This window comes from Salvelinus sp. IW2-2015, linkage group LG8 (genome assembly GCF_002910315.2).
Source record: "Salvelinus sp. IW2-2015 linkage group LG8, ASM291031v2, whole genome shotgun sequence".
NCBI lineage: Eukaryota > Metazoa > Chordata > Actinopteri > Salmoniformes > Salmonidae > Salvelinus > Salvelinus sp. IW2-2015.
This window is the reverse complement of record NC_036848.1, coordinates 3,746,174-3,762,633: the sequence shown is the minus strand read 5'-3', so window position 1 is coordinate 3,762,633 and position 16,460 is coordinate 3,746,174. Positions and strand designations below refer to the sequence as shown.

At 43.2% G+C, this 16,460-nt stretch overlaps 1 protein-coding gene across 2 annotated transcripts; it reads left to right on the top strand.

Moving 5' to 3' along the window:
• Nucleotides 1-1,682: 1,682 nt before the first annotated feature.
• On the top strand, nt 1,683-13,574 carry LOC111967251 (arginine and glutamate-rich protein 1-like). Of its 2 annotated transcripts, XM_023992142.2 has the most exons (5): nt 1,683-1,834; nt 2,197-4,677; nt 4,886-5,154; nt 12,083-12,199; nt 13,288-13,574. In XM_023992142.2, exon 2 carries the CDS (start codon nt 2,229-2,231, stop codon nt 3,087-3,089), a length of 861 nt encoding a protein of 286 aa, XP_023847910.1. In that variant the 5' UTR covers nt 1,683-1,834; nt 2,197-2,228; the 3' UTR covers nt 3,090-4,677; nt 4,886-5,154; nt 12,083-12,199; nt 13,288-13,574. The 2 variants fall into 2 exon arrangements, with proteins under 2 accessions (XP_023847910.1, XP_070300785.1); XM_070444684.1 differs by lacking the exon at nt 1,683-1,834 and having other exon boundaries at nt 3,089-4,677.
• Nucleotides 13,575-16,460: the final 2,886 nt, after the last annotated feature.

Genomic DNA, 16,460 nt, shown 5'->3' with positions numbered 1-16,460 from the left:
CAGCGCCCGAAATCTGGGCGGAATATAGTCTAAACATTTTCGACAGAAATACGAAATAATATCATAAATGGTTCCTACTATTTGATGAGCTTCCATCAGAATCTTGTACAAGGTGTCCTTTTTCCAGAATAATCGTTGTTCGGTTGTAGAATGTCGTCTTCATCTGTCGATTTAGCTAACAAAGCTGGCCATGCGGCATGGAAGTGCCCAACTCACCAGAACGCATAACAAACAAAATACCGAAAATCGCAATCAACTGATATAAACTGATATAACTCGGTTTAATATAACTAGTTTATGATGTTTTTAACACATATATCAAATAAAATCAGAGCCGGAGATATCTAACGTCGATAACGACAGCTTTTCAGAACGCAATCCAGGTGACCCTTTCGCGCCATGGTGAAGAAAGGAAAGAGTGGTTGCGTCATTCCAACAGGTCTTATTCGGCCTCAGATAGAGTTATACACCCCATTCCAATTCTCACTGCCTACTGACATCTAGGGGAATGCGTATGCAGTGCATGTAGACCCATAGATTCCATGCAAATTAATAAACTGACCCTGGAACAGAGCCCTCGATGTCAGATTTCTCACTTCCTGTAGGGAGTTTGCTGCAAAATGAGTTCTGTTTTACTCACAGATATAATTCAAACTGTTTTTGAAACTAGAGTGTGTTTTCTATCCAATAGTAATACTAATATGCATATTGTACGAGCAAGAATTGAGTACGAGGCAGTTTAATTTGGGAACGATTTTTTACAAAGTGGAAATAGCGCCCCCCCTATTGAGAAGGTTTTAAGACCTGCATGCATGCAACAACAATGACATTGCACAAATTGATTAACCTCAAATTGGTTGATCAATTTGTAGGGGTATTCATCTGTTGTTTTTATCCATGGCATGGAAGTGTATCCAAAGTGTTACCTCATGTAAGCAAAAAAGATTTGATCATGTTTAATATGTATCTGATGGGTTTGATAGTTTCCCCATCTGTCTCTGCTGTGCAGGTAACTGCATGTGGCATGGCTGTTGATTCATCAGACAGATGTTTTCAGGAGATGTGTTGTTTACGACAGGACCTGTCCTTTAGATAGAGAGGGAGATAGAGACCCTGTTTGTTTACTTCCCTGTGGCTAGCTTTCCCGTGTCTACTCCYCTCCCACCCTTCCCTTTTCTCAAGAGTCCATTTTTCAACTTCCTTTTATATGTAATCTTCTCATAGTCCTCCCCGGTCCCCACCTTTTCCTTAGTGAGTACTTCCTTCCTCCATTATGGAGTAATATTCCTGTCTCTCTCCCAGGTGACCCTTCAGAAGCAGGCGTTGGAGAGGKATATAGACGCTTTGAAAGAGAAAGTCAAATGGACTGAGGGGGAACTGAAGGAGAGCCAGAAGAAAGAGGCCCAAACACAAACCAAACTAACGSTATACACATACAATTATGAGCTACAGACGGACAGACTCTTGTGTCCTTGGTCTGGACATGTCAATCTATTATGCATGAWCTATGCTGTGGCCGCATTATGAAGTCACTGAATAATTTAGTCCTTAGGTTATTGCTGTAGAATTGTCTGCTGTTATATAAAGAATAGGTTGGTTATTAAAAGTTGTTTATGTAGTTGATATTGCATAGTTATTACATAGTTATTGACGTCATGCATGTGAATGTGCTGTTTCTCTCCTGTTGCTGTCCTGTAGGAGTCACTGTGTGAGAGGGAGGGGCTGAATGTAACACTGGAGCAGAACAGGAGGAGAGAGACAGGACTGGAGGAGGAGGTGAAGAAGCTGGCTGAGGAGCTGGCAGAGGCCTTCGGTTGCATCAAAGAACTAGAAGGTGAGGAGGCGGGAGGAAAGAGGGCTGTTGTTGATAATGGGTTGTTTATCCTTGATGACTAGAGACGATGGACAGTGCTGTTGTCTGTTCAACGTTAGGAAATTTGAACAGGACGTGTTTGACTTAACAAAAGAGTGACATCATTCCTACACTGTTGTCACTMATTTCCTTTGAGCTGCACAAGCTGTTATTCTTGTTACTGCTGCCACCTGTTGACCTTCAGCGGTATTACACCCGGATATTTGGTTGATTATCCAAATGATTAACATTTTGTTGAATTAATATGGCAGTTTGAATGATAATAAGTCATGTGGTTGATMATTTCTTCTTTCTCTTGTTTGTTTCCCTATTCCTCTTTCCAGACCAGAAGACGGTCCAACCCACTGCTGCTCCAATGGCTCCAGTCCCGTTTAGCCCTGCCGGACAGAGCTTTGCCCCGGTCTCACAACCACGACATGGCCACACCACCCCACRTACAYCCTCGGCTCAGACCAACAGACCTGCTAGAGGGGAGCAAGCGAGGGAGGAGCGAGAGGAGAGAGGGAACGAGGGACAGAGAGCAAAGKACCCCACAGAGCGAGAGCCTGGCGAGGGCATCGACTCAGAGCACATCACTCCGTTTGGATCCACAGACTCTGACAAAACAAAGAGGGCAGGAGAAAGGGGGAAAGGGGAGGAGAGGAAACRAGAGAATGAGAGAYAAGACGAGGTAGAGTCGGTAGTAGATGGCTGCATCCCTGGAAAGGATGCGTCCACCAAGGACAAAAACTCACTCAGCACACAGAGCTCTCTTTCTGACACAGACCACAGTCCCCACCTCAGCAGGTCCGCTAGCTCCGACACAGACTACGAGAGCGAGACCCTGTCCAGCCACTCCAAACCCCGAGCCCAGACCACCGGGGCTGAGGGAGACCTACAAAGGGAGAACCGAGAGCTGCGTTCAGAGCTGCAGGACGTTAAGRATGAGTTACAAAGGAGACTGGRGGATCTGGAGACACAGCGCAGAGCGGAGGCCGAGGCCCGGACCAGACTCAAGCAACTCAGCCGCAAACATGCCTCCCAGGCTGAGACCTCCAGAGAGAAGGAGGAGAGGAGGGGGGAGTTAGAGAGAGCAGAGACACGGAGGTTGAAGGAGACACTGGCTGAACTTGAGATAAAGGTCAGGAGAGATAGAGGACAGGGAGAGGGGGGAGGGAGAGAAGGAGGAAAGGAAAGAGAGGGAGAGAGAGGACGGAGTCGGAAAGCATGCTGCTGAACCTCCAGCTAAAAAAGTAGCTGGCTGAGTTGAAGACAGCTCTTGGTAGAACGGGAGGAGAGAGAAAGTGAAAAGGAGGAGAGGAGGAGAGGAAGAGATTGAAAAACAAAGGGATAGAAGGAACGATTGACCTGACTGTCAAGCTGGAAGAGCTCCAGGAAGAGTTGAAGGAACTGAAGAACCGTGGACGTCTTGAAGTGAAGAACATGGTAGATAAAAACACCTCACCCTGCACCATGACATCACCTCTAACTCCAACAACAACACCGTTGTCCCTKACTACAAGCTAMTACCATCTCCAGACCAGCACCATCTCCTGTGTGAGAATACCAACCCGCAGAACACTGTTGTCTCCCAGGCAACAGCAACAACAGCTGATCTGATCCAGGAATAYGGAACTCTGACCAAAGCTCCAGATCTCTCCAGACCTATTGGTGAGGGAGAGACCATTGTGGAGGCCCAGAGGGGTGTGTCTCCCTCAGATCAGGCTGAAACCACCATGGAGCTCCAGAGTGGAGGCCTCTCTGCCTCAGAGCTAGCCCAGGAGGTGGAGCATCTGGGTGGGGAGAGYGCCAAGGAGGCTGGGCGAGCCAGACAGACCCAGGCCAAGCTGSTGGCCAGACAGAGCCAGGTAACCAGGCAGGTGATGAGGGTAGTCAGCTGCCCACTCCACAGAAAAACTGTGTCACAGAATTGTATTATGTAATACACAGCACTACCACTCCGAGCAACCATCCTGTTGAATATGAGGCAGCGAAGATGGTGGATTCTAAGGCTTCTGCTCAGCCAAGCAGGAGTGAAGAGACAGTTGAAAACACAGAGAAATTCAAATCGGACCATTTAACTGTCACACGTTCTGAGGAGCAGATGGAACATCCTGAGGTTTCTGGGCTCCAACAGCAACMCGTCCGTAGTGACGGACACACCATGTACAGCCCTGTCTTCAGGAGACCTACTGAAGAGTCCCAGAGAGACCTGAGTCTAACCAGGACTGAGAATACACGTCTTACTGTAGAGCTGGAGAAAGCTTCTGCTCCTACCAACAACAGTACACCAGTGGACAGGGTCGAGAAGACAGTCTGGCTGAAGAGCTGCGGTCTCTAAAACAGAATAACGAACAACTGAAACTCAAACTTCAAGATGTGGCAACCACAGACATAGAAATGTGTTTTGTCAGTAACACAACACTACCAGCCACCTGTGAAGACCAGGCTGAAAGACAAGCAAAGAGAAGGACAAGAAAGAACCAGAGGGGAGGACAGAAAGTTATCTCCACCTCTGGAGAGCTAGAGCAAATCAGTGACATCATCACCTCAGGACTGGAGGCCACACTGCAGGATGGAGGGAAACCCAAAGACGAGGAGAGAGGGGAAGTGGAGTCTGAAGGAGAGAGAGGAGCTAGGGATGAGGGGAGAGGGGAAGGAGAGGGGGAGAGAGGAGCTAGGGGTGAGAGGAGAGGGGAAGGAGAGGGGGAGAGGAGCTAGGGGTGATGGGAGCGGGGGAGTAGAGAGGGAGAGAGGAGCTGGATATGAGACTACTAGACACTACTCTACTGGCTCCACACCAGATCACCTGCCTAGAGAAGCGGGTAGGTTTCTATACTCTAAATCTTACTGTGAATGTAGTTATCAAAGTTACCATAAATACTTGAACAATTTCCCCCGTATCTTAAACATGTGGTTGTCCACAAACTCTACTACAGAAGGCTTTATTCAAGCTAGCTATTTTGAATAAATGTATTTTGAATAAATCCTGAATGTTATTTTGTCTCTCTCGCTCTCTCTCCTCCTGTCCAGGTGGTGGCGCTGCAGGCTGAACTGCAGTCTCTCTCTGAGGAGAACCAGAGACAGGCTGAGGAGCTGGCAGTGTGGAGGCTGACGGCCCAGACCCCCTGTCTGGACCCAGAGGACCCCATCGCTGCTACCCTCAGCCCTGCTCCCCTCAGCCCTGTACACAACACTGCTCCCCTCAGCCCTGGACACAACACTGTGACTGTGATCAGGGAGGATGAGCTGCTTCTCTCCTGCACCTCCAATAGACTCTATGGGAGGACCCTGGCCTCAAGGTAATGGTACATTTAGCACTTGTAGGAAACGTGGTGACAATAATGCTTTTCATATACTGCTTATATATAAACAGTGCATTCGGAAAGTATTCAGACCCCTTCAATTTTTCCACATTTTGTTACGTTACAGCCTTATTCTAAAATTGATTAAATAAAAAAGTCCTCATTAATCTACACACAATACCCCATAATAAAGTCAACAGGTTTTTAGAAATTTTTGCAACTGTATTAAAAATGATTTACATAAGTATTCAGACCCTTTATGAGACTCGAAATTGAGTTCAAGTGCATCTTGTTTCCTTTGATCATCCTTTTTTTWTTTTTATAATATGTTTATTATTTTCCAATAATAACAATGACATTCATTGTACTGTTGAATGGGATGGCCAATTTAGAGRACAAAACWAAAGTTAACTCACACATACACAAAATAAAACAAAATCCTATTAGGTGGTACATGTATAAGAAGACAGTATATAGTCATTACAAGCAGTGTAGTTAAGACCAAAATAAATATTGAGTGTAGTACAGCACAGAGTAGCAGCAGATCGTCAGCCCAGTTATGAAGCGGGACTAGACCATTTATCCAGTATCGGCTGACATATTTTGTAAAACAATGGACTTCTATTGGAGGTGTTGTATCGAATCTTTTCCATATGTATTACATTCCCTAAATCCCGTAACCACATTTCAAAGGTAGGTACAGTCTCTAATTTCCAAAATTGCAATATGAGCCTTTTGGCTAATAGAGTACAAAGAGAGACAGCTTTCCCTTCCTGGTTATTCCCATCAACTGTACCCCATTGATCATCCTTAATATGTTTCTACAACTTGATTGGAGTACACCTGTGGTAAACTCAATTGATTGGACATGATTTGGAAAGGCACACACCTGTCTRTATAAGGTCCCACAGATGACAGTGCATGTCAGAGCAGAAACCAAGCCATAAGGTCGAAGGAATTGTCCGTAGAGACAGGATTRTGTYGAGGCACAGATCTGGGGAAGGRTACCAAACATTTTCTGCAGCGTTGAAGGTCCYCAAGAACACAGTGGCCTCCAYCATTCTTAAATGGAAGAAGTTTGGAACCACCACGACTCTTCCTGTAGCGTCATACCCAAGAAGACTTGGCTGTAAAAAGGTGCGGCGGCAGGTAGCCTAGTGGTTAGAGCGTTGGGCCAGTAACCGGAAGGTTGCTGGATTGAATCCCTGAGCTGACAAGGTAAAAATCTGTCTTTCTGCCCCTGAGCAAGGCAGTTAACCCAMTGTTCACCGGGCCTCGAAGACTGTCAACTGTGGGWCCTTATATAGATAGACAGGTGTGTGTGCCTTTCCAAGTCATGTCCAATCAATTTAATTTACCACAGGCTGACTCCAATCAAGTTGTAGAAACATCTCAAGGATGATCAATGGAGACAGGATGCACCTGAGATCAATTTCGAGTCTCATAGCAAAGAGTCTGAATACTTGTGAAAATAAAGTATTTCTGTTTTTTATTTTTAATACATTTGCAAAAATGTCTAAACCTGTTTTCGCTTTTATTATGGGCTATTGTGTGTAGATAGTTCAGGACTTTTTTTTATTGTATCCATTTTAGAATAAGGCTGTAATGTAACAAAATGTGGAAATAGTCATGGAGTCTTCAACAAAGTACTGAGGAAAGGGTCTGAATACTCACAGTACCAGTCAAAAGTTTGGACACACCTACTCAGTATTTTTCTATTTTCTACATTGTAGAATAATAGTGAAGACATCAAAACTATGAAATATCACAYTTGGAATCATGTAGTAACCAAAAAACTGTTAAACAAATCTAAATATATTTTTCAATTTGAGATTCTTAAAAGTAGCCACCCTTTGCCTTGATAACAAATTGTCACGCTCTTCATGAGGTAGTCACTTGGAATGCATTTCAMTTAACAGGTGTCCCTTGTTAAAAGTACATTTGTGGATTTTGTTTTCTTAATGTGTTTGAGCCAATCAGTTGTGTTGTGACAAGATAGGGGTGGTATACAGAAGATAGCCCTATTTGGTAAAATACCAAGTCCATATTATGGCAAGAACAGCTCAAATAAGCAAAGAGAAACGACAGTCCATCATTACTTTAAGATATGAAGGTCAGTCAGTCCGGAAAATTTCAGGAAATTTGAAAGTTTCTTCAAGTGCAGTCGCAAAAACCATCAAGCACTATGATGAAACTGGCTTTCATGAGAACCGCCACAGGAATTGAAGACCGAGTTACCTCTGCTGCAGACGATAAGTTCATTAGAGTTAACTACACCTCTTATTGCAGCCCAAATAAATGCTTCACAGAGTTCAAGTAACAGACACATCTCAACATCAACTGTTCAGAGGAGACTGCATGAATCAGGCCTTCATGGTCGAATTCCTGCAAAGAAACCACTACTAAAGGACACCAATAAGAAGAAGAGACTTGCTTGGGCCAAGAAACACGAGCAATGGACATTAGACCGGTAGAAATCTGTCCTTTGTTCTGATGAGTCCAAATTTGCGGTTTTTGTGTCTTTGTGAGACGCAGAGTAGGGGAATGGATGATCTCTGCATGTGTGGTTCCCACCGTGAAGCATGGAGGAGGTGTAATGGCGTGGGGGTGCTTTGCTGGTGACACTGTCAGTGATTTTATTTTGAATTCAAGGCACACTTAACCAGCTTGGGCACCACAGCATTATGCAGCAATACACCATCCCATCTGGTTTGCGCTTAGTGGCACTATCATTTGTTTTTCAACAGGACAATGACCCAACACATCTCCAGGCTGTGTAATGCCTATTTGACCAAGAAGGAGAGTGATGGAGTGATGCATCAGATGACCTGGCCTCCACAATCACCCGACCTCAATCCAATTGAGATGGTTTGGGATGAGTTGGACCGCAGAGGGAAGGAAAAGCAGCCAACAAGTGCTCAGTATATATGGGAGCTCCTTCAAGACTGTTGGAAAAGCATTCCAGGTGAAACTGGTTGTAAGAATGYCAAGAGTGTGCAAAGCTGTCAAGGCAAAGGATGGCTACTTTGAAGAATCTAAAATATAAAGAAAAACCCTTGAATGAGTAGGTGTGTCCAAACTTTTCACTGGTACTGTATTTCAAATGTTATCAATTTACCAAAATGTCAAACTGTTTTTGCTTTGTCATTATGGGGTATTGTGTGTAGATTCATTTCATCCATTTTAGAATAAGGCTGTAACGTAACAAAATGTGGAAAAAGTCAAGGGGTCTGAATGCACTGTATATGATGGTGTGTATGGACAGTATATGATGAGCCTTGACTAGTATGGGTATTCGGACGCTGCCAAGTGTATATGTCAATACTATTCTCAGAGGCAGCCCGGAACATTTCAGAGTCTGCGTGATTGATCAAAACAATCTTGAAGCATAGATTCCGATTGGTCAGACCAACGTTGAACAGTCCTTACCACGGGTGTGTCCTGATTTACATTTCTGCTTACGGGGGAGGAACAAAATAGAGGCCTGATCTGATTTGCCRAAGGGAGGGCAGGGGAGGGCCTTGTAGCTGTCCCAGAAGGGGGAGTAGCAATGGTCAGGAGTGCTCGATGAGCGAGTACCACAGGAGATGTGTTGATAAAACCTCAGTAGAGTTTTCCTAAGATTTTCTTTAGTGAAGTCCTGAGCTACAATAAATGTGTCCTCAGGATATGCGGTTTCCAGTTTGTACGGAGTCCAGTGTAATTTCCTTGAAAGCCATTGCGATGTTGGCTTGGGGTGAACACTGCCATGACAATGACCAAAGAAAATTATCTCGGGAGGTAATGCGGTCAGCATTTGATGAGGTATTCCAAATCGGGAGAACAAAAGGACTTGAGTTCCTGTACATTACCACAGTCACACCATGAGTAGTTAATCATGAAACATACACCTTCACCTTTTCCCGGAGAGTTCCTTCTACCTGTCCAAGCCATGAACGGAGAACCCTGCTGGCTGAATGGACGGCGACAGTATATCCGGAGAACCATGATCCCGTAAAACAGAGTATGTTACACAGCCCCTATGTCTTTCTGGAAGGAGATCCTGCCCTGAGCTYGTCTACTTTATTGTCCAGGGACTCAAAGTTCGCAAGTAGTATTCTTGGAAGCGGTGGATGGCATGCACACCTCCGGAGTCTAAGAGCCCACTCTTTGTTCCTCTTCCACGGGGACGGTGACATAGAGCAGCCCCCGGGATGAATGGAATTGCCCCGTGGAGTTCAAACAAAGGATCCAATTCAGGGAATTCTAATTTCTGGTCGAAATGCTGGTGAGTGACCACCGATCTAATACCCCATTTGAATAACTCCAAAACTTGCTATGATAGACGCTCAAAGCATCAACCTCTCTAACCAAACCAAATCTCCATCAGACCCTACAGACACCAAAACAGACATAACAGATCTGAGCTTAACCTGCAGGATGGGAACAACCTACAGTGGGGCAAAAAAGTATTTAGTCAGCCACCAATTGTGCAAGTTCTCCCACTTAAAAAGATGAGAGAGGCCTGTAATTTTCATCATAGGTACACTTCAACTATGACAGACAAAATGAGAAAAAAAAATCCAGAAAATCACATTGTGGGATTTTTAATGTTTAATTTTTTTAAATGAGCCGTGGTTTTTTAAATTCACATTTTGTTCTTGCAGCCTGAATTCAAAAAGTATTTCAAAAATATATTATCACACCCATCTACACACGATACCCCATAATAACAGTGGAAACATGATTTTAGAMATGTTTGCGAATTTATTGTTCTGTATTTACTCATAATTTTMATTCCAGAAAATGTCATGGCTTTAGAAGCTTCTGATAGGGTAATTGACATAATTTGAGTCAATTGGAGGTGTACCTTTGGCTGTATTTCAAGGCCTACCTTCAAACTCAGTGCCTCCATGTCTTGACACCATGGGAAAATCAAAAGAAATCAGCCAAGACCTCAGAAAAAAAATTGTAGACCTCCACAAGTCTAGTTCATCCTTGGGAGAAATYATCAAACGCCTCAAGGTACCACATTCATCTGTACAAACAATAGTACGCAAGTATAAACACCATGGGACCACGCAGCCGTCATACCRCTCTGTCTCCTAGAGATGAACGTACTTTGGTGCGAAAAGTGCAAAACAAACCCAGAACAACAGCAAAGRACCATGTGAAGATGCTGGAGGAAACAGGTACAAAGTATCTATATCCACAGTAAAACGAGTCCTATAAATCGACATAACCGGAAAGGCCACTCAGCAAGGAAGAAGCCACTGCTCCAAAACTGCCATAAAAAAGCCAGACTATGGTTTGCAACTGCACATGGGGACAAAGATTGTACCTTTTGGAGAAATGTCCTCTGGTCTGATGGGGAAAAAAATAGAACTATTTGGCCATAATGACCATCGTTATGTTTGGAGGAAAAAGGGGGAGGCTTGCAAGCCGAAGAACACCATTCCAACCGTGAAGARCAGGGGTGGCAGCATCATGTTGTGGGGGTGCTTTGCTGCAGGAGAGACTGGTACACTTCACAGAATAGATGGAATCATGAGGAAGTAAAATGATGTGGATATATTGAAGCAACATCTCAAGACATCAGTCAGGAAGTTAAAGCTTGGTCGCAAATGGGTCTTCCAAATGGACAAAGACCCCAAGCACACTTCCAAAGTTGTGGCAAAATGGCTTAAGGACAACAAAGTCAAGGTATTGGAGTGGCCATCACAAAGCCCTGACCTCAATTCTATAGAAAATTTGTTGGCAGAACTGAAAAAGCGTGTGCGAGCAAGGAGGCCTACAAACCTGACTCAGTTACCACAGCTCTGTCAGGAGGAATGGGCCAAAATTCACCCAACTTATTGTTGGAAGCTTGTGGAAGGCTACCTGAAACATTTGACCCAAGTTAAACAATTTAAAGGCAATGCTACCAAATACTAATTGAGTGTATGTAAACTTCTGACCCACTGGGAATGTGATGAAAGAAATAAAAGCTGAAATAAATAATTCTCTCTCTTATTCTGACATTTCACATTCTTAAAATAAAGTGGTGATCCTAACTGACCTAAGACAGGGAAATTTTACAAGGATTAAATGTCAGGAATTGTGAAAAACTGAGTTTTTAAATGTATTTGGCTAAGGTGTATGTAAACTTCCGACTTCAACTGTAGGTTAGTATTGTGGAGTAACTACAATGTTGTTGATCCATCTTCAGTTTTCTCCTATCACAGCCATTAAACTCTAACTTTTTTAAAGTCACCATTGGCCTCATGGTGAAATCTCTGAGCGGTTTCCTTCCTCTCGGGCAACTGAGTTAGGAAGGACACCTGTCCCTTTGTAGTGACTGGGTGATACACCATCAAAAGTGTATTGATACGCCATCAAAAGTGTAATTAAAAACTTCACCATGCTCAAAGGGATATTCAGTGTCTGCTTTTTATTTTTACCCATCTACCAATAGGTGCCTTTCTTTGCGAGGCATTGAATAATCTCCCTGGTCTTTGTAGTTGAATCTGTGTATGAAATTCACTGCATGACTGAGGGACCTTACAGATAATTGTATGTGTGGGTACAGAGATGAGGTAGTCCTTAAAAAAATAATGTTAAACACTATTATTGTCCATACAACTTATTATGGGACTTGTTAAGCAAATGTTTACTCTTAAACTTATTTAGGCTTGCCATAGCAAAGGGGTTGAATTGTTATTGATTCAAGACATTTCAGCTTTTCATTTTTCATTAATTAGTAAAAATGTCTAAACATAATTCCACTTTGACATTATGGGGTATTTTGTGTAGGCCAGTGACACAACATCTCAATTTAATCTATTTTAAATTCAGGCTGTAACTCAACAAAATGTGGAAAAAGTMAAGGGGTGTGAATACTTTCTGTAGGCACTGTATGGACAGTACTAAATGTTTACATAGCTTCTTCCCCCCCACCCATCTCCAGGTTTTGCTGACATCCCCAGTGGTCCAGCCTGTCCGTACATCGTGAGGAGGGGGCTCCAGGGTACTGATCCTGGCCAGAGGGAGGGGGGGCAGGAGGACCCTAATTAACCCCCAACAGGTGAAGCATTTATCCCCTTAGAACATGACATTACACTAGTGATGCGCGGGTTGACTCATAACTCGCAGTCCCTGCGGTTATATCTGTGGGGCGGACGGGTTTAGGGTTGTTAAATATTGTGTGGCTGAAGGACGGGTGGGTGTCGGGCGGGTTGAATAAAGGGAAGCAATACCTTTAAAAAATATAGCAATTTATAAAGTCTACATTGAGGTTTTTCTTTCATTATGTTTAGGCTATCTGGTATTACACATAAGCTTAAGCTTAGGGCTTAACTGTACGAGCGCCAAATAGCCTACACAGCCAATCGCCAAATAATGCTTTTGGGAACGGGCAGAAAAAGTTGATGTCAATCCACGGAGGCAAAACAGACATTGTCGAAGTTTAATTCAATATGACAAAACCTGCGAAAGGAGAGTTGACGATAAAGAAAAGTAATTTTTGGAAAATATTTGGTGAAGTGGTAAAAGAAAATGATGGTGGCGGTTATTTTAGGTGTGATGATTGTGAGGCGCTATACAAATTTGACAGTCACAAGACGGGACTTCAAATAGGCCGATGGCATGTCAATTGAACTGTAGCCTACTGCTTAGATGGGTTAAATGGATACTGAAATTTTAACATATCCAGTGCAAGTTAGGCCTAGCTGTTATCTGAAGACTGGGGGGCATTTAGGACGTCTTCTAATGCATCATCACACACATGACCGCTGCATCATCACACACATGACCGCTGCATCATCACACACCTGACCGCTGCATCATCACACACCTGACCGCTGCATCATCACACACATGACCGCTGCATCATCACACACCTGACCGCTGCATCATCACTCTGTTTACGTTCGGCACATATTTCACATCGATCACAGAGTCTGTATAGTCATAATGTAAACTCATGTAGCTACTGAACGTGATAGTGGATACAAATTCTGTGTAGTCTTTAGAAAGGACTTCATGTGGAGATGACATTAACCAGTTCCACATAGGACTTGATTTAATCCTCTTGGCCTCCTTGCGAGCGTAGGGGGTCTACAATGGCTCTCCACCTTACGCTCTTCTTAATTATCGTTGTGTGTGTTTGTACAGATCCACTGGGAGACCGTCAGAGAGAGTCCATTTCACTGGACCTACTGCATACCACCTCCTGACCTGATGTACTGACCCGTGGTACTGGAACATAGAGATCAAACAAAACTCATTTCATCTCTGTCTACTGAAACACCTAGACCTGAAGAGGAACAACAACTTTCACCTACTGACGTTTCAGAAGAGGCCTTTCATTGAGTTTAACCACGGCTCATTGGTTTCTCAGCACCCACTACAGTACTGTTCTTAACAAATCTGTTTAACCACGGCTCATTGGTTTCTCAGCACCCACTNTAACCACGGCTCATTGGTTTCTCAGCACCCACTACAGTACTGTTCTTAACAAATCTGTTTAACCACGGCTCATTGGTTTCTCAGCACCCACTACATTACTGTTCTTAACAAATCTACTGATAAAGATTTCATTGATGTGCTGTTAATTAGAAATTGTGCTTGACGCCAAGGTTATGATTTATCGTATGGGTTAGGCCATGGTCAGTGGTAAGTTGTAAAAACTAAAAACATTAATTTTAGTTTGAGTTGCCTTATTTATAGACTTTTGAATGTGTCAGTGTGTGTGTTCATATCGGCTTTTATAAGCAGTTAGTGTACATTTTTAGGGAGTATGTGTGTTGGTTTGTACAAAACTGTGTGTACAAGGCTGAGTACGTACTGCATGTGTAGGATGATGTGTGGGTCGTTATGTTTTCTCAATGTTAGCGTGTGCCTGTGTATGACTCAACCTAACCTGRGCTTGTTTCCTCTCCTTGTATGGCGATCCACTGGGAGCGCTCCCTCTCTTCCCCTCCCTCTCTTCCCCTCCCTCTCTTCCCCTCCCTCTCTTCCCCTCCCTTTCTTCCTCCCCTTTTCTTTCCTTCCACTTAGAAACGTTTTAAAACTCGCACCCTCGCACCGTGTTAAGTTTACGCAAGTGCCAGGCACTTATGAGGGCTATTTTCTTTTGTTGATACGCTTTATTTAAATTGTGCAGTTTTAGTCTTTAAAAAAATATATGTGTTTGTTTTTTGTAGATGTAATATATTTGAACTTTTTGAGATATTTTTGCGCACGTTAATTATTGTGCCTAAGATTTGTGCCTTAGGCTTCTAGATTTTCAGTTGGAACAAACTGCCCTGGTTTGAAACAATATTCAGTTAAGAGATTGTATATCAGAACAATTTATAGCATCTTAAATGTAGTTCTGGTACTGCCACCCTCGATGTGCTTTGAGGAAGTGTGCACTTGTATATGTGAGTGTTTAGTGTGAATGAAACCTTCCTCCATTACAAATCCACTATACTCCAACCACCTTTCAGAGCTGAGGTTTATTACAGTGTTACTTAGATCAATCTGAGTTGTCATTTGTTTTTGTTGTCTAAAAATCTCTCAACCACTCCTATTTGTTTTTAACACAGCTAAATAAATGAACAGGCATTGGAGCTGATAGAAGTAGATTCATGCGTTGTGGAATGATTTTAATTTCTCTCACATTTTGAACTTGATGTACACTGCATTTGGAAAGTATTCAGACCCCTTTTAATTTTTCCACATTTTGTTCTGGAAGGTTCTCCCATCTCCACAGAGGAACTCTGGAGCTCTGTCGGGTTCTTGGTCACCTCCCTGACAAAGGCCCTTCTTCCCCGATTTCTCGGTTTGGCCTACCGGCTAGCTCCAGGAAGAGTCTTGGTGGTTCCAAACTTCTTCCATTTTAAGAATGCTGCAGACATTTTTTGGTACCCTTCCCCAGATCTGTGCCTCGACACAATCCTGTCTCGGAGCTCTACAGACTATTCCTTCGACCTCGTGACTTGGTTTTTGCTCTGACAATCACTGCCAACTTTGGGACCTTATATAGACAGGTGTGTACCTGTCACGCCCTGGCCTTAGTATTCTTTGTTTTCTTTATTATTTTGGTTAGGTCAGGGTGTGACATGGGGAATGTATGTGGTTTTTGTAGTGTCTAGGGTGGTTGTAAGGTTTAGGGGGTTTATTAGAGTAGTTGGGTTTATGTTTAGTATAGTAGTCTAGCTGTGTCTATGGTTGAGTGTAGGTATCTASGAAAGTCTATGGTTGCCTGAATTGGGTCTCAATTAGAGACAGCTGGTTATTGTTGTCTCTGATTGGGAGCCATATTTAAGGCAACCATAGGCTTTAGCTGGTTGTGGGGAATTGTCTATGTTGAACGTTTGTAGCCTGTGTGTGTGCATGTGTTTTATAGCTTCACGGTCGTTTGTTGTTTTTTTTGTATAGTTTGTAATAGTGTTTCGTTTCATGTTCATCTTCGTAGTAAAAATAAAAGAAGATGGCTTATTTTCCACATGCTGCGTTTTGGTCCGTCTCTCCTCCACACGATCGTGACAGTACCTTTCCAAATCATGTCCAATCAATTGAATTTACCACAKSTGGACTCCAATCAAGTTGTAAAAACATCTCAAGGATAATCAATGGAAACAGGATGCACCTGAGCTCAATTTTGAGTCTCATAGCAAAGTGTCTGAATACTTAAGTAAAAATGTAACCTGTTTTCGCTTTGTCATTATAGGGTATTGTGTGTAGATTGATGAGGAAAAAATTTATTTAATCTATTTTAGAATAAGGATGTAATGTAACAAAATGTGGAAAAAGTCAAGAGGGGTCTGAATACGTTCCGAATGCACTGTACATAGTTAGCTACACGTGCTTTCCGTCACTACAGACATAATACATGTAGCCTCTTTCAACAGCCATGTCTTTAGATTCTAGAAGCCTGGAGTGTGTTCTAGAACACACATAACTCTGGGCTGTTACAGTACCATCGGTGCTTAACTCGGAATGTAATAGGTGCTGGTATTAATTTTGGGTGCTGGTACTGTTTATATTTTGGAGCTCCACAATACTTTTGAGCTAATATTTTATAAGAGGAACACGGGCTCAAGCAGTAGAAAATTTGAGGTGCCAGTACTCCGCTCCGATGAGCTCCTGCCCAAGTCAAGCAGTAAGTACCATTCATTAGCCTTCTGAACATACCCCTAGCTGAGTTATCTGTGGGATCTCTGGGTGTCTGGGCAGTGGGACTTGTCCAAGGACTCCAAACAGAACACACTGAATGTGAATATATCACTGATGTTTTGTGTCACTGTTGAAGATAGGTTGATATAAATCTATCTTGTGACTTCTTTCTCTTTCCAACTGTG